Source organism: Lithobates pipiens, unplaced genomic scaffold (assembly GCF_037356315.1).
Source record: "Lithobates pipiens isolate NorthernLeopardFrog02 unplaced genomic scaffold, aLitPip1_a1.2 Scaffold_27, whole genome shotgun sequence".
Classification (NCBI taxonomy): domain Eukaryota; kingdom Metazoa; phylum Chordata; class Amphibia; order Anura; family Ranidae; genus Lithobates; species Lithobates pipiens.
The window spans coordinates 129,858,326-129,876,953 of NW_027507788.1; the positions used below are offsets into that span (position 1 = coordinate 129,858,326).

At 48.5% G+C, this 18,628-nt stretch overlaps 1 protein-coding gene across 2 annotated transcripts in view; it reads right to left on the reverse strand.

Moving 5' to 3' along the window:
- Nucleotides 1–649: 649 nt before the first annotated feature.
- The window catches only part of LOC143934118 (tRNA-splicing endonuclease subunit Sen34-like), a 28,416-nt gene continuing 10,437 nt past the window's right edge, over nt 650–18,628 (reverse strand). Inside the window, exons 3-6 of one of the 2 annotated variants that reach the window (XM_077457437.1) lie at nt 17,406–17,671; nt 9,471–9,672; nt 8,833–9,114; nt 650–1,253 (exon numbers count right to left, since the gene is read on the reverse strand). In XM_077457437.1, coding sequence (XP_077313563.1) covers nt 1,066–1,253; nt 8,833–9,114; nt 9,471–9,672; nt 17,406–17,671 — 938 coding nt within the window. In that variant the 3' untranslated portion in view covers nt 650–1,065. Of the gene's footprint in view, nt 1,254–8,832; nt 9,115–9,470; nt 9,676–17,405; nt 17,672–18,628 lie in introns of both variants that reach the window. The other variant, XM_077457435.1, reaches the window with a different exon arrangement.

Below are 18,628 nucleotides of genomic sequence, written 5' to 3' on the forward strand. Positions count from 1 at the left end.
CGCCACATAAGGCTGCTTTCACACTGGGGCATCTTCTATTTTTAGCAGTGCTTTACCGTTGTTTTTGCAGAGGTTTTCGTCTGCTAGCGGGGCACTTTTAACCCCCGCTAGTGGCCGAAAAAGAGGTTATCATGATCCGCAAAGCGTCGCTTTACCAGAGTTGCCCATTCATTTCAATAGGCAGGATTGGTGTATACACCGCTCCAAAGATGCTGCTTGCAGGAGTTTTTTTAACGTCCTGCCAGCGCATAGGCTCAGTGTAAAAGCACTCAGGCTTTTACACAGACTACAGAGCAGCCATTTTTCAGGCACTATTTTTAGCCCAAAAACACCTCAGCGTGAAAGGGGTCTAAGCTGCGCTTTTTGGCCTCTAGTGGGGTGCTTTTAACCCCTAAGAAGGGGTTAAAAACTCCTATGGATGTGGCGCTTCAGAAGCACTGCCCATTCATTCCAATGGACAGGGTGTTTTGGGAGAGCTAAATACGGAGCTCCCAAACTGCCCTAAAGATGCTGCTTGCAGGACTTTTCGGGATGTCCCGCAAGCGCACCGCCCCAGTGTGAAAAGTCACACTAGACTGAATGGGAGGGAGCCTGAAAACCACCCAGTGTGAAAGTGGGTCCTTAAATCGCAGTCCAGTGTTCACACCACTGCAAATTATTTTTTATTTTATTTTTTATCTAGATTTATAGAAATCAAATTGCACTAAATTTACATGGCAAGCAAAATTTGCACCGAATTCAAAACTCATAAGTGTGATCCGGCACGGACAATAAAACCTAGCAGCAGGTTACTATGCACACCTACACCACTTTAGTAAATCTCCCTCATATCTTCTGCTAACATGCCACCCTCACTGAAAGTAAATCTGCTGATACATTTTCCTTTATAAGCTCAATTGGAGTTGCACAGAGGTGTACTAAGCGCTCATTACTTACTGAAATCTGCATGAACAAACTTCATTTCAGTTCTTCTAGATACTCATATTCTCCATGACATTTGGTACCATCACTGTGGGGAACCGTGCCACAAAGTAGAACAAACAAGAGACTGTGTGCTGAAATATTTTACTGCAATCCTGACCATTGTAAAGAAGTGTAAGTCACTTGTCCCTCTTTATTAGCGGAGCACAGCAGTACAGTCTTCTTGACATTTGTCCCCAGTCTTCCTGCAGTGATAATGTCTCTTAGTGGGATTTCTTCATCTTGTGGAAAGCAGATGGCGATATAATGTGCATGGAAGCGCATCGGGTCTCCTGCATGAAAACAAATACATTTTCATAATCGAGTCTTAACTGAACACATATAATACAATTTGTTAGAGGGTGACTGTTGCTGAAACTAGTGAAGTGCAGTGTAGTGTAGTGACAATCAATGGGACCGCTCCTATTCAGCTTCATTTCCATCGGAATGTAAAGTGGCAGAACAGCCATGTGCCAGGTTAGAGTTGCCCTGCATGCTTACAATAGCCAAGTGTCGCACTAATCCAAAAGAGATATTATATATTTTTTTTGCATACATTAGGTGATCAAATTCTGGCTTTTTTTTTTTTTTTAACCACTTCAGCTCCGGGAATGTTTTACCCCCTTATGACCAGGCCATTTTTTGCTATTTGGCACTGCGCTACTTTAACTTGGTGATTGCTCGGTCATGCAACACTGTACACAAATTAAATTTATATCTTTTTTTTTTTCACACAAATGGATTCTTTCTTTTGTTGGTATTTGATCACCACTGGGACTCACCACTTTCTGCTATAAAACAGTCAATAAAGAAAAAATAAAATTTCTTCATAAGTTTAGGCCAAAATGTATTCTGTTACATGTCTTTGGTAAAAAAACAAATCCTAAGAAGTGTATATTGATTGGTTTGTGTGAAAGTTATAGTGTCTACAAACCATATATCCAGTATATACACTGGAATTTTTCTTTTTTATACTAAAAATGGCAGCGATCAGTGACGTATAGTGGGACTATGATAGTGCGGCAGACAATCCAACACTTTGCGGTTACTGACATCCCCAGTCACACTAATACAGTAATCATTGCTAATACTATACACTGTCACTGTACTAATGACACTGGCTGGGAAGGTGTTGACATCTAGGGGTAAAGGGTTAACCATGTGCCTAACAATGTCAAAATGTATGTAATATGTGCTGCTTTTACCAAGCGATGCGTTCGATTTTCTCTCTGCTTTGCAGGGGGGAACAAAAAAAAAAAAAAAAAAACAAGCACACCGATGCTCTCTGTTCAGAGCCCTGTGTTTATTAGTAAACAGGGCTCTGAAGATTCATTCACTAAGCCGATCAGCAAGTCCTTGTCATAAATCAATGGCCAGGACCTGCTGATCGGCTTGTGATGTAGCGAATGACAGCACAGAAGGGGCAGCGGTGGGAATGCGTGCATGCCCCCTACCCGGAAATGCCGGATCGCCTACATGTATGTGATACTGCGCAGCAGGGCCGCTCTGTTGCAGTAATTCTGCGGTAGGTGGTCTGCAAGTGGTTAATCTCTTGCGAGTCCCTGAGGTGAGATATCTGCACCAATATTCCCTATCCAAACTATCAAGTGTATGACAAAGCCAAATGAATGGCACTGTATTCCTCAAATGGATACCTCATAATGTAGATGCAATTAGGAATCATACTACAAGAGAACGATAACTTAAAGAGGAACTCCAGTCATTTTATTTAAAAAAAAAAAAAAAAAAAGTAGCTACAAATACTGTAGCTGCTGACTTTTAAGAAACAGATATTCACCAGCCCAGGGATCCAGGGAAACAATTTTTTTTTTTTGTCCGTCTTCAGATCCTGGGTGCTGGCAGCTTGGCTATGGGAACCGACTAACTTCAAGCCGTTTACAGCCGGCTCCCCACTGCGCATGGCCAAGTAGGGCTGTCAGATTGATCTCGAGTCTCCTGAGACATGCGACATGTCCCAGGAGGATGCGGGTGGGCAGGGATTTTTGCCTAGGTGACAACTGCAGAAGTGGGAGAATTCTGCAGGAATACCTAGAACACAAAACTGGCTTTACTAAATTCCAAATCATTTGGCAAGTTAAAAAAATAAAAATAAATCACGTGTGTATTTTGCCTTTAGCTGTGAGCTCAGAGCTCCGCTTTACTAAAGAAATACACAATTGTTCTCATTTTATTTTTAGATATAAAATGTTAAAAAGAATCGCCTTCAACAAAAATAAAGTCATCAAAGTGCTAATGCATTCTTTAAAAATGGACTGAAGTGTTATTTTTCTATATAAAGTATGTAAATTAAATGGAGGCAGATATAGAGTATGTGCTCATTACATACGTAGGCTCCAATTCCTGCATGGCAATGCTACAAAGCCTTTGTTTCATCTCTCTAATACAATGCAAGTCTATGAGTCAGCCAGCTAACCTCAGATAATACGTTCGCTGTGTGACTTACTGGATTCAGCGTCATTCATCCTCCCTACTGTTCCCAACTACAGAGCTCCCTATATTGGTTGAGCTACAAAGCTATTTTCAATACAATAATAAAATATGCATGTGTGAGCATGTAAAAGTGTGACGAATACAAGAATTATTTACTAAAACATTCCCTTTAAAAGACAGAATAAGATAAAGAAGGTAATACGGGCACACAGGTACTTGGCACCAGCTGAAAGTCATGTCAGATTTAGGCTGGGTTCATATACACTATATTGTCAAAAGTATTGGGACACCTACCTTTAATGGCATCCCAGTCTTATTCCGTAGGGTTCAATATTGAGTTGGTCCACCCTTTGCAGCTATAACAGCTTCAACTCTTCTGGGAAAGCTGTCCACAAAGTTTAGGAGTGTGTCTATAGAAATGTTTGATCATTCTTCCAGAAGTGCATTTGTGAGATCAGGCACTGATGTTGGACGAGAAGTCCTGGCTCGCAGTCTGCGCTTTAATTCATTCCAAAGATGCTCTATCGGGTTGAGGTCAGGACTCTGTGCAGGTAAGTCAAGTTCCTCCACCCCAAACTTGCTCATCCACGTCTTTATGGACCTTGCTTTGTGCACTGGTCCAAATCCATTTGGTGGAGGAAGGATTATGGTGTGGGGTTGCTTTTCAGGGGTTGGGCTTGGCCCCTTAGTTCCAGTGAAGGGAACCTTAAGGCGTCAGCATAGCAAGACATTTTGGACAATTTTATGCTCCCAACTTTGTGGGAACAGTTTGGGGATGGCCCCTTCCTGTTCCAACATGAGTGTGCACCAGTGCACAAACAAGGTCCATGAAGACATGGATGAGCGAGTTTGGGGTGGAGGAACTTGACTGGCCTGCACAGAGTCCCGTCCTCAACCTGATAGAACACCTTTGGGATGAATTAGAGCGGAGACTGTGAGCCAGGCCTTCTCATCCAACATCAGTGCCTGACCTCACAAATGCGCTTCTGGAAGAATGATCAAACATTCCCATAAACACACTCCTAAACCTTGTGGGCAGCCTTCCCAGAAGAGTTGAAGCTGTTTTAGCTGTAAAGGGTGGGCCAACTCAATATTGAACCCTACGGACTAAGACTGGTATGCCATTAATGTTCATGTGCGTGTAAAGGCAGGTGTCCCAATACTTCTGGTAATATAGTGTTTGTAAGGATCAGGAGATGCCTTATGTAGTACTGATGTAATTTTAAGAGATTTCAAATGCCTTCTAATACATATTAAGAATTTGATGTAAGCTAAAATTTTAGTCAAGCTCTACATCCTGAATTATGCAATGCACAATTTTCATCTTCTGTAGCCTTTAAAGGGAACATGTCAGGAAATAAAATAAGAGTGGGAGAAGGTCATCACTGAAGTTGTCACTATATATCTCCCAGCCCACACACTTGTCCTGGGGTAATCACGTCACCTGCAACAGCCCCTATTTTACCTGTATTTCTCTAGGATTAGGGTCAGAAGGTAGCAGCTTGGTGGATCACTCCCTAACTCCCTGTAAGTCTAAAGGAGTCTGGGCTGTTTACTTAAGTGATTTTTTTTACTTTATAGGGGTTGTAAAGTTTTTTTTAAATAACAAACATGTTATACTTTCCTCCTCTGTGCAATGGATTTCCTCTTCTGGGGTCCCCCAGCGGCGTTCCTGGCTCCTCCCCACATCGAGTGCGCCCGCTTAGATGCACCCCACATTCCAAGGGGGCATCTGAGCAGGCGCACTCCCAAGTCCTGCTGCTGCATTCATGACACAGACAGCAGGACTCTGCCCCGCCCCCTGCGTCACTGGATTTGATTGACATCAGCGGGAACCAATGGCTGCACTGCCATCAATCTATCCAATGAGGACCTGAGACAGTGGCTGGAGCTGCTATGCTCGTCCCAGTCAAAAGAACAATCGGGCTCAGGTAAGTAGAAGGTGGGCTCTGGGGGGCTGCTGCACTACGGAACGTTTTTCACCTTACTTACCTTTACAACTCACTGGAGCCCTGGGCTGTTGAGGGAGGTGAGAGCGGTGGCTGGCTCAGGCTCTCAGCGGCTTGGTCCAGGCATCAGGGTGGATCCCGACCATATGGTTGCAATCTTTTCCCAGCATGGACCGGCTCTGTGAAGTCAGCCGACAGAGGGCTTCAGCCCCCCAGTCTGGTAAAAACGGATCACAGAGTGCAGAACAAACTTTGGCTGTACTTTTCCTTTAAAGCGATTGTAAAGTCTAGTTAAAAAAATAAAATAAACATGTTATACTTACCTGCCCTGTGCAGTTGGTTTTTGCAGAGTTGCTGGATCCTCCTCTTCTCAGGTCCCTCTTCTGTGCTCCGGGCCCCTCTCTTCTGTTGAGTTCCCCCACAGCAAACAGCTTGCTGTGGGGGCACTGAGCCAAGTTGCAGCTACCTGTGTCCATTCAGACACCGGCCCGCTCCATCTCTCCTGATTGGCTGACTGACTTTGATTGACAGCAGTGGGAGCCAATAGCACCACGCCGCTGTCTTAGCCAATGAAGAGGGGAGTCCCGGGCAGCTGAGACACTCCTGCACAAAGATGGGCTCATGTTAGTATTAGAGGGGCTGAGGGGGGCTGCTGCACACAGGTTTTTTTTTATTTATTTTTTTTATCTTAAAGCATTTGTTAATCCAAAAAAATAATCCTGCTCCTTTAAAGTATTTTATACAGTACTTGCGCTGTGTAATTTGGCCCCTATTGAGCTCTGACACTGTGGTCAGTTTATGTGCCTCTGTCATCCGAAGCTGTCCTGTCCCCCTATGTCCTCCTCACTCCTCCCCTCCCCGCCTGTCTGCCCCTGTGTCAGTGCCTGACCCCTCCGCTCCTGCTGCTCTCATAACTGTTTAAAATGTATATAATCCTGCTTGTTCCCTAATAGCAGGAGCTCCTGTCTCTGCGTTTCATTAAAAAAAATGCCTTCTTTACTGTATTTCAGAGTGGCTCCCCTCGGTTTATGTGACTGACCATTCTCTCTCTCTCTCTCTCTCTCTCTCTCTCTCTCTCTCTCTCTCTCCTCACGTCCCAGCTGACGTCCCGGGCAGAGGAGACAGCCGGCCGGTGACGTGATTGTGTGGAACGGCTCTGAAATCCGGTAAATAAGGCAATTTATTTTATAAAACAGAGACAGGAGCGCCTGTCATTAGGGAACCAGCAGGATTATGTACATTCCTATGAGTGGTTTAACAAACACTTTAATGCATAGAATGCATCAAGATAAAAAAAAACTCTTGCCTTCACAACTCCTTTAAGCCGGCCATAGATGGCTCGAATCTCAGCCGATTAGGCAGGGTCTGGCTTAGATTCAAACTGTGTATAAACAGAGTGATTGAAAGATAAATGTTGGTACAATCAACTTGGGTTCAACCAGCCTGTCAGATTTTTCATGCGATTATTAGCAATAATCACCATGCGCTCTCCGCACCGTCCCCTCCTTCCCGCTGGGAGAACACAATAGCTACGCAGGATGGATTACCCTATTAACACTGATTGTTGATGGGGGAACCAAGCGATTTTCTTTTATGCCACCCCTGGTGGCAGGAAAGAAAAGCACTCAATCTGTGGCTGGTTTTATTGTAGTGAATGATCTGAAGCCATGCTGACTTTGGTTATCTAATCATGTGCAAACATTTAGCTCCACCTCATTGATTACGCCAACTTTAACCACTTGCCGACCAGACCATAGCCAAATGATGGGTACAGCGCGGTCGGCTTATTCTGGGAGGGCGTACAATGACGTACTTCCAGAATCATGCTTCCCACACGCCCCTTGGGGCGCACACCCAGGAATATCCTCCAGACCTGGCGCATCACGAATCAGGGTAAAGGGCCAAAGACCCGGCGCATCACGAATCAGGGTAAAAGGGCCAATGACACATGGTCGGAGCGATCACTTGTCGACAAACCGACGCATTTTCGGTTCAGCTCTCTCCTCGCACACTGTACACACCGATCAGTACAGCATGAGAGGAGGGAGACTGCAGCAGTACTCAACCGTGCCTCATTCGTGCCCTTTTGTGCCTCATCTGTGTCACATCAGTGCTCATCCATGCCACATCAATGCCTCATCCGTGTCATATTAGTGCTCATCCGTGGTCAATCATGCCTCATCCATGCTACTAAAGTGCCCCACAAAAGTGTAATAGGTAGTCAGGAAATTTGATTTGTAATTTTATGTCCCTAGAGCACCTGACAGTGCCCCCTGAATGTTGGGCCTTTGTATGTGGCCAGGCTGTATAAAAGTCTCACATATGTGGTAATGCCATACTCAAGAGGAGTAGTAGAATGTACTTTAGGGTGCAATGTGTGGTATGCATATGCTATGTGTTAGAAATGGACAACTTTGTGCAAATAAAAAATAAAAAAAATGCGTTTTCATTTTCTGTCCACATTTTCAAAAACTTGCAGAGAAAAATGACATGTGAAAAAGACTCGTAATGCCTCATAGATTATGTGTTGGGGTGTTTGCTTTCCAAAATGTGGTCATTTTCTGGGCGTTTTCATTGTCCTGGTGCTCCAGGGGCTTCAAAAATGTGATAGATTGTCAGGAAATTATGTGTGCAATTTATGCTCCTAGAACGCCTGGAAGTGCTACTTGCATGTTTGGGCCTCTGTATGTGGCCAGGCTGTGTAAAAGTCTCACACATGTGGTATGACTATATTCAGGAGGAGAAGCAGAATGTGTTTGTTTTGGTGTGTAATTACAAGTTTGCATATGTTGTGTGTGAAGAGAATTGTGGGGGAAAAAAATACAACTTCAAAAAACTCACCATGCCTCTTACTAAATACATTGGAATGTCTACTTTCCAAAAAGAGCTCATTTGGGGGTATTTGTACTTTCCTGGCTTGTTAGTGTCTCAAGAAATGAGATCAGTACATCAGGTGTGATCAATTTTTAATGATTGCCACCACAGCTTGTAGACTCTATAACTTTCACAAAGACCAAATAATATGCACTTATTTGGGTTAATTTTACCAAAGATATGTAGCACAGTATTATTTTTGGCCAAAATTTTAAATTAAAAATTGCAAGTTTTTATAACCGAAATGAAGATGCATTTTTTAAACAAAATTTTTGGTCTTTTTTTTTCATTTATAGCACAAAAAAAACAAAAAAAAAACAGTAGTGATTAAATACCACCAAAAAAGAAGCTCTATTTGTGTGAAAAAAAAAGGACAAAAAAATCATATGGGTACAGTGTTGCATGACTGAGTAATTGTCATTCAAAATTTGAGAGTGCTAAAAGCTGAAAATTGGCCTGGTCAGGAAGGGAATATAAGTGCCCAGTGGGCAAGTGGTTCAAGTGACTTTGCAAAGTGAAAATTCACTTTAGGTGTACATTCCCTACTCCTTTAGTAAATTAACTCCATTGTTTTCTTCCAGCTGTGTTCATACAATACCTGGATAAACAAGAAAGTCTCCACCAAACTTGCTGCCACTGGTGAGGTAGTATCCCTTCTGCCAGAGGTCCCTTAAAACCTTGAACCGTAATTCATGCTTCGTCTGCCCAGGGTACGGCCAGTCTAGTGAGGCTTTGCACAGATCAACCTCTTCTATACTTTGCACATTGGTTCTAGCTGTTGGAATCTGCACCATCATGGCTTCCTCAGGGAAAAGGAAAGTATTTTCTAGGTTCTGAAGCTCTTTAATAGGTCCAAGGGAGGAGGACTCCATTGGTTCTTCTGTATAAAACAAAGAAAAAAAAAGCGGTGTATGTTATCTACAAATCAATCTAATATATCTGCATGAGAGAATTATATTTGCTGATAAAATGACCAAAAAATGACCAAACACAATAAATTCTGTGTTGTTCCTAATCAAACAATTGACATCACGTATGACGAAACACATCTGCAGGGGGGGACAGGGAGATGTGCTACCATTAAAAAGATGTTTTAACTTAATGCAGAGAATATATTAAGGTAAGAAACCTTTACAACCACTTTAAAAGACCAAAAAAAGAGACAAGGAGAAGTTTATGATTTGGGATTACATACAATTTAATAAGCATTGATAGGGTGGCCCTTCCAGCACCCACCTTCTTGTTCCCCACGCCTCTTCTTTCTCTTGTTTCTACCCTTCATAATACTCTCCGACAAGCTTTCCAGGGTGCGCCTTTTCTCCTCCAAAGCCAGTCGCCGCTGCTCTTCATAGCTATTCTGCAGAAAGTTCTTGAAGGCCTCAGCCTCTGCCTTTGAAGACTCCTCCTCGTGTACAGCAGTGGAAAGACTTGTGCTGTCCTGCTGATAAACAATCATAGCCATCTGAGGTTAATTACAAATAAAACATTACATAGAGGTATCAACAATGATCACTGTATCTTTTTTTTTTTTTATTAAACAAGAAAAACACATCAAAATGGCAAATAAAATATATAAAAACACATAACTACACAGAACAAGACCAGTACAAGAAGAGTAAATGTAAATTATACTACAAAAGGATGGTGGTATTAATGAACCTTAAAGTGGATTTCATAATGTAGAGCAGTGATTCCCAACCAGGGTTCCTCCAAAGGTTGCTAGGGGTTCCTTCAGCATTGGGCCATTTCTGCCTCTCTGATAAGTTCACACTGACACCAATGATCTTTTTAGCTATCTGTAAGGAGGTAATTCTTCCCAATGACCACAAGTGTAAGAACCATTCTTCCCACTGACCATCACACTAATGTATCATGAGTTGTAGATTTCTAATTTTTAGCAGAGGTTCCCTGAGACCGGAGAACTATTTCAAGGGTTCCTCTGTGTTGAAAAGGGTGAGAAAGGCTGATGTAGAGTATAAGATTTCCTATCATTTGAGCCCAGTCTTGCCACAAAGAGTTAATCCAGCTCTGAGCAATCCTCTTTTATTGTTCAGTGAGATAAATCTTGACAAACAGAGAAAAACTTTGTCAAATCCTCCCCCTTGCTGTGAGTGACAGGTGATTTACATATCTCGTGCACTAGCCTGTGAGACATGCATTATTTTTAAATTCCCACCCCACCAGGGGCGGACTGACAACTGATGGGGCCCCCGGGCAACAGAAGATCATGGGGCCCCCTGCGTCCCAAGCCACACCTGGACAGGGGGACATTTTGGGGGAGCACAGCACACAGGGGGACACTGTGGGGGGGGAGCACACAGGCGGACACTGGGGGGAGCACACAGGGAGACCCTGGGAGGGGGAGAGGGCACAGGGGGACACTGGCGGAGGGGGAGAGCACACAGTGGTCCCTGTGGGGTTGGAGAGCACATGGGGGATACTGTGGGGGGAAAGCACATAGAGGGACACTGGGGGGAACCACACAGGGGGACACTGAAGGGAGCACACAGGGAGACCCTGGGAAGGGGAGAGGGCACAGGGGGGACACTGTGGGGTTGGAGAGCACATAGGGAGACACTGGGGGGAGCAAACGGGGTCACTGGGGGAGAGCACACAGAGAGACACTGTGGGGGGAGAGCATACAGGGAGACCCTGGGGAGGGGGAGAGGGCACAGGGGGACACTGGGGAGGGGGGAAATCACACAGGGGGACACTGTGGGGGTGGGAAGCACACAGGAAGACACTGTGGGGGTGGGAAGCACACAGGAAGACACTGTGGGGGTGGGAAGCACACAGGAAGACACTGTGGGGGTGGGAAGCACACAGGAAGACACTGTGGGGGTGGGAAGCACACAGGAAGACACTGTGGGGGTGGGAAGCACACAGGAAGACACTGTGGGGGTGGGAAGCACACAGGAAGACACTGTGGGGGTGGGAAGCACACAGGAAGACACTGTGGGGGTGGGAAGCACACAGGAAGACACTGTGGGGGTGGGAAGCACACAGGAAGACACTGTGGGGGTGGGAAGCACACAGGAAGACACTGTGGGGGTGGGAAGCACACAGGAAGACACTGTGGGGGTGGGAAGCACACAGGAAGACACTGTGGGGGTGGGAAGCACACAGGAAGACACTGTGGGGGTGGGAAGCACACAGGAAGACACTGTGGGGGTGGGAAGCACACAGGATGACACTGTGGGGGTGGGAAGCACACAGGATGACACTGTGGGGGTGGGAAGCACACAGGATGACACTGTGGGGGTGGGAAGCACACAGGATGACACTGTGGGGGTGGGAAGCACACAGGATGACACTGTGGGGGTGGGAAGCACACAGGATGACACTGTGGGGGTGGGAAGCACACAGGATGACACTGTGGGGGTGGGAAGCACACAGGATGACACTGTGGGGGTGGGAAGCACACAGGATGACACTGTGGGGGTGGGAAGCACACAGGATGACACTGTGGGGGTGGGAAGCACACAGGATGACACTGTGGGGGTGGGAAGCACACAGGATGACACTGTGGGGGTGGGAAGCACACAGGATGACACTGTGGGGGTGGGAAGCACACAGGAAGACACTGTGGGGGTGGGAAGCACACAGGAAGACACTGTGGGGGTGGGAAGCACACAGGAAGACACTGTGGGGGTGGGAAGCACACAGGAAGACACTGTGGGGGTGGGAAGCACACAGGAAGACACTGTGGGGGTGGGAAGCACACAGGAAGACACTGTGGGGGTGGGAAGCACACAGGAAGACACTGTGGGGGTGGGAAGCACACAGGAAGACACTGTGGGGGTGGGAAGCACACAGGAAGACACTGTGGGGGTGGGAAGCACACAGGAAGACACTGTGGGGGTGGGAAGCACACAGGAAGACACTGTGGGGGTGGGAAGCACACAGGAAGACACTGTGGGGGTGGGAAGCACACAGGAAGACACTGTGGGGGTGGGAAGCACACAGGAAGACACTGTGGGGGTGGGAAGCACACAGGAAGACACGGTGGGGGTGGGAAGCACACAGGAAGACACGGTGGGGGTGGGAAGCACACAGGAAGACACGGTGGGGGTGGGAAGCACACAGGAAGACACGGTGGGGGTGGGAAGCACACAGGAAGACACGGTGGGGGTGGGAAGCACACAGGATGACACGGTGGGGGTGGGAAGCACACAGGATGACACGGTGGGGGTGGGAAGCACACAGGATGACACTGTGGGGGTGGGAAGCACACAGGATGACACTGTGGGGGTGGGAAGCACACAGGATGACACGGTGGGGGTGGGAAGCACACAGGATGACACGGTGGGGGTGGGAAGCACACAGGATGACACTGTGGGGGTGGGAAGCACACAGGATGACACTGTGGGGGTGGGAAGCACACAGGATGACACTGTGGGGGTGGGAAGCACACAGGATGACACTGTGGGGGTGGGAAGCACACAGGATGACACTGTGGGGGTGGGAAGCACACAGGATGACACTGTGGGGGGTGGGGAACACACAGGGGGACACTGTGGGGGGTGGGGAACACACAGGGGGACACTGTGGGGGGTGGGGAACACACAGGGGGACACTGTGTGGGGTGGGAAGCACACAGGAAGACACTGTGGGGGGTTGGGAGCACACAGGAAGACACTGTGGGGGGTTGGGAGCACACAGGAAGACACTGTGGGGGGTTGGGAGCACACAGGAAGACACTGTGGGGGGTTGGGAGCACACAGGAAGACACTGTGGGGGGTTGGGAGCACACAGGAAGACACTGTGGGGGGTTGGGAGCACACAGGAAGACACTGTGGGGGGTTGGGAACACACAGGAAGACACTGTGGGGGGTTGGGAACACACAGGAAGACACTGTGGGGGGTTGGGAACACACAGGAAGACACTGTGGGGGGTGGGGAACACACAGGAAGACACTGTGGGGGGTGGGGAACACACAGGAAGACACTGTGGGGGGTGGGGAACACACAGGAAGACACTGTGGGGGGTGGGGAACACACAGGGGGACACTGTGGGGGGTGGGGAACACACCGGGGGACACTGTGGGGGGTGGGGAACACACCGGGGGACACTGTGGGGGGTGGGGAACACACCGGGGGACACTGTGGGGGGTGGGGAACACACAGGAAGACACTGTGGGGGGTGGGGAACACACAGGAAGACACTGTGGGGGGTGGGGAACACACAGGAAGACACTGTGGGGGGTGGGGAACACACAGGAAGACACTGTGGGGGGTGGGAACACACAGGAAGACACTGTGGGGGGTGGGAACACACAGGAAGACACTGTGGGGGGTGGGAACACACAAGGGGTTACTGTGGGGGGTGGGGAACACACAAGGGGACACTGTGGGGGGTGGGGAACACACAAGGGGACACTGTGGGGGGTGGGGAACAAACAAGGGGACACTGTGGGGGGTGGGGAACACACAAGGGGACACTGTGGGGGGTGGGGAACACACAAGGGGACACTGTGGGGGGTGGGGAACACAAGGGGACACTGTGGGGGGTGGGGAACACAAGGGGACACTGTGGGGGGTGGAGAACACACAGGGGGACACTGTGGGGGGTGGGGAGCACACAGGGGGACACTGTGGGGGGTGGGGAGCACACAGGGGGACACTGTGGGGGTGGGGAGCACACAGGGGGACACTGTATGGGGTGGGGAATCACACAGGGGGACGCTGTATGGGGTGGGGAGCACACAGGAGGGAAGCACACAGGGTGAACACTGTGGGGGTGGGGAGCACACAGTGTGACACTGGAGGGGGGCACATACAAGGAGGCACTGGGGGAGAGCACACAGGGGGACACTGTGGGGGGGGGTCACACAGGGGGACACTGTGGGGGGGGGTCACACAGGGGGACACTGTGGGGGGGGGGGTCACACAGGGGGACACTGTGGGGGGGGGGTCACACAGGGGGACACTGTGGGGGGGGGTCACACAGGGGGACACTGTGGGGGGGGGGGTCACACAGGGGGACACTGTGGGGGGGGGTCACACAGGGGGACACTGTGGGGGGGGGGTCACACAGGGGGACACTGTGGGGGGGGGTCACACAGGGGGACACTGTGGGGGGGGGTCACACAGGGGGACACTGTGGGGGGGGGGGTCACACAGGGGGACACTGTGGGGGGGGGGGTCACACAGGGGGACACTGTGGGGGGGGGTGCACACAGGGGGACACTGTGGGGGGGTGCACACAGGGGGACACTGTGGGGGAGCACACAGGAGGACACTGTGGGGGAGCACACAGGAGGACACTGTGGGGGAGCACACAGGAGGACACTGTGGGGGAGCACACAGGAGGACACTGTGGGGGAGCACACAGGAGGACACTGTGGGGGGAGCACACAGGAGGACACTGTGGGGGGAGCACACAGGAGGACACTGTGGGGGGAGCACACAGGGGGACACTGTGGGGGGAGCACACAGGGGGACACTGTGGGGGGAGCACACAGGGGGACACTGTGGGGGGACACACAAGGGGACACATAGGGGGACACTGGGGAAGGGACACACAGGAGGACACTGGGGAAGGGACACACAGGGGGACACTGGGGAGGGGACACACAGGGGGACACACACACAGGGGTACATGGGAGACACTGGGGGGGACACACTGGGGACACACACACAGGGGGACACGGGAGACACTGGGGGGACACACACTGGGGGACACACTGGGGGGGACACGGGAGGACAAACAGGGCGACATTGGGGGGGGGGACACATTTGGACACTGGGGAGGGGGACACACAGGGCAACACTGTGGGGGGAGAGCATACAGGGGGTTAGTGTGGAGAGGGGAGAGAGCACACTGAAGACTGGCCCGGGCTCCATACATCTGTACTGGTCACCCCCTCCCTCCGATGGCAGCCCTACAGTAAAAAAAGTTTCACTCACCCCGGTCATGCCTGTAATCAATACCGCTAACAGCGCACTGCTCCCCGCCGGCCCCTCCTCCCTTCTCATCCGTCCTAGGTGATGTAGTGTACAGTGCAAGCCCCGGCGACGGACGGGAGGGAAGGAGGGGCTGGCGGGGAGCAGCGCACTGTTAGCAGTATTATTACAGCCGCTTCAAGGGGCTTCTCTTTGGGACAGCCACGGGCCCCTAATGACTCCGGGCCCTCGGACGGCGACCGAATGACCGATGGGTCAGTCCGCCCCTGCACCCCACTCTTTTTTTCTGCTGATTTGCAAGGATTGGCTGTTCCACACCTCAGCATGATTTGGCATGCTGAAATTATGTGGAGACTTTTCTGGGTTTTGACTGGATGTCATTGATCATAGCAGAAGTTCAGTGTAAGAAATACACAGGAGAAAATGCAGGTTGAGAAGGGGAGTATAAAGGTGGGCGGGGAGTCTACTGACATCACGACTTCACCCACTGAGCCCTGGAAAACAGACCCACCCACAAAATCTGCAGTTTTTCGGATCTCACAGCAGACAGAGGGGAGACATTTGACAGATAAGTATATGTGCAGGAGGTATGTATGTCCTTCTAGATAACCAATATTGCAGTAGTTTAGAAAGGATGAGAGTGGGTTTACATCCACTTTAAAGAATATCTAAAACCACGGCTTTATTGTTAGTTTGGGGTGGTGGGTTAAAGTGATCTTAACCACTTGCCTACTGGCCACTTTCACCCCCTTCCTGCCCAGGCCATGCTGTCGACCTTTAAATTACAATTGCACGGTCATGCAACACTGTACCCATATGGCATTTTTATAATATTTTTCACATAAAAAGGAGCTTCTTTTGGTGGTATTTAATCACCACTGGGTTTTTTATTTTTTGCTAATTAAACGAATAAAGACTGATGTGCACTGATGAGGTTGCACTGATGAGGAGGCACTGATGAGGCTGTACTGATAGGTGACGCTGATTGGCAGCACAGGTGGGCACTGATAGGCAGCACTGGTGAGCACTGTTGGGGCTGCACTGATATTCAGGATACTGATAATCAGTGCCCTGATTATTAGTGTACATTTCCTTTTTAGAGAAGCTGGTTATCATCTCTCTTGTACTCTCCTCATGCTGTCAGCATGAGGAAAGGATTGCCAATAACTGGCTTCTGTTTACATCTGTGATCAGCTGTAGCTGGACACAACTGATCACATGGTAAAGAGCCGACAATTGGCTCTTTACCTCAATCTGTGACCAGCAGTGTCCTCTGAGCAACGCTATTACAGAGTGTTCTGCCCATGGCCCAGCAGTGGGCGCGATCATGGGACGCTGTATCAGAAGTAGCCGGCTGCGCTGTAGCTGTCATTTGGCTATAGTGCAGTCGACAAGTGGTTAAATACTTGACTTAAAAAAAAAATACATGCTATATTACCTGCTATGTATTGGGTAGTTTTGCAGAGCAGCCTGGATAGTCCTTTTTTCGGGACCCCACCGACACTTCTGGCCCCTCCCACCTGCCCCCAGAGCAAGCAGCTTGCTGTGGGGCACCTGAGCAGGCTCGCTCTCAAGCCGCTGCTCTGCATGTCCATTCAAACACAGAGCCGCGGCTCGGCCCCGTCCCCTCTCTTTCTCCACATTGGCTCACTGTCTGTGATTGACAGCAGTGGGAGCCAATGGCTCCCGCTGCTGCCTCAGCCAATGAGTAGTGAGAGTCCCCTGAGAGCCAAGGCACTCGTGCATATCAATGCATTGCGATGGGGCTCAGGTAATTATTGGGGGGGGGGGGGGCCGCTGCACACAGAAGGTTTTTTATCCTACTGCATAGACTGCATTAAGGTAAAAGCCTTCTGCCTTTCGAAGCACTTTAGGGATTAGAACTGCCAGGTTATTATTTCTCCCTGTGGCTCTGCTAGGGAGGATGACTCAACTGGTCCTGGGGACCTGTGACACAGGGACAAAAAGGGAGGAGGAATTCATAAAAATTCTATTAAAATAGAAAAAAGATCTTCCAATGGGGACAGCTGTTCCAGTGACAACTGCTAAGATGGGATTTCCCTCCCTTTGGAGAGATTTCCTTGCACTTGCTGTTGTGTCTATGGGACAGGGAGTGAGGGTAACTTTCCTCAATGGGACAACAGGGTTTTATACACTTTGCATCACAACAGAAAACGTACTACTGAAATAGAAGACAAAAGCACTCAAGACGCATCACACTAAAAAGTAAGTAATGCTTCTGCTTATTAATGTTACAATACAAACCGGAGGTAAATCACTGGGATCTGCATGTTCCTTTTCTTTGAAGCATCCACGTACAAGTGTTGCTGCCCCGATTTCTACTAGTAGTCTGGTCTCCTCGGGTAGAAGTCCTAGTGGAAGGCCCAGCCGTATATTCTGCTGAGGTTTTCTCACCAAAGCTCCTACAAGCTTCCCTACAAGGCCATGTGTCTCCCGTATCTTTCGAGCATCTTCTATATTCCACACAAAGGGATTTCCTTCCAGAAGGTAAATCAGAATCTTAGAGCTCTCTTAAAAGAAAGTAAAAAAAAAACAACATTAGTAGAAAAGTACAAATATATTTATATGCTGAGATGCATACTAGCACATTATGTCATTAGCTTGCAGGGGGATTTTTTATTTATTTTTTAATAACTTTACTACCACTTTAAAACGTTTTTGAATACAACTTGTACACATACACCAAACCTTTCTTTATATCAGCTTTATGTGATCCCCTGTACAACAGCATTCAGCTTGAGCTTCCCTCTGCAGCCTATCAGCCAATCACAAGCTGCAATTCACAGTTCTGTTAAGCCTGGTGCACACATAGCTGAAAGTCAGCTGGTTCAGCAGGAGATCCCCCTCTGTCAGAATTGAATAGCTCAGGGAGAGATCCAAGCATCACATATTGTTTTATGTTGATGCAGGGATCGGTGTACTTTTTTTTTTTTTTTTTTTTTTTTTTTTATGCAACTCACTGGTTGAATGAAAAAACAATACTGATCATGCATTCCCAGCTTTAGTTTTAACACTGAGAGCTTGCTGAGAGAAGAGAACTAGATGGTTCAAATCTTGGCCAGTTCAGCAGGGACTGGCAAGATTTGAACCATGTCTGGGCAGGCTAAATCTACCCAAGTTGATCGATCAACTTGGGTACAACCAGCCTGTTGGATTTTACATGCAATTATTGCTAGAGGCTATTATAGAAACTAGCACTATCATTATGTTCTCCTGGTCGGGATGGCTTCCCCCACCCACTGTCGGAATCGCACAGATCGGTGTATAAATGTGAATGGTCCCAAAATAGCGCCAAGTGTGTCCTCCATAATGTCAAAGTCACGATCATTAGAAAAAAAAAAAAAAAAAAACCCCGATCGCCTCCATAAAAATAATAATAAAAATGCCATAAAACTATCCCCTATTTGTAGGCACTATAACTTTTGCGCAAACCAATCAATATAAGCTTATTGTGATTTTTTAAATCG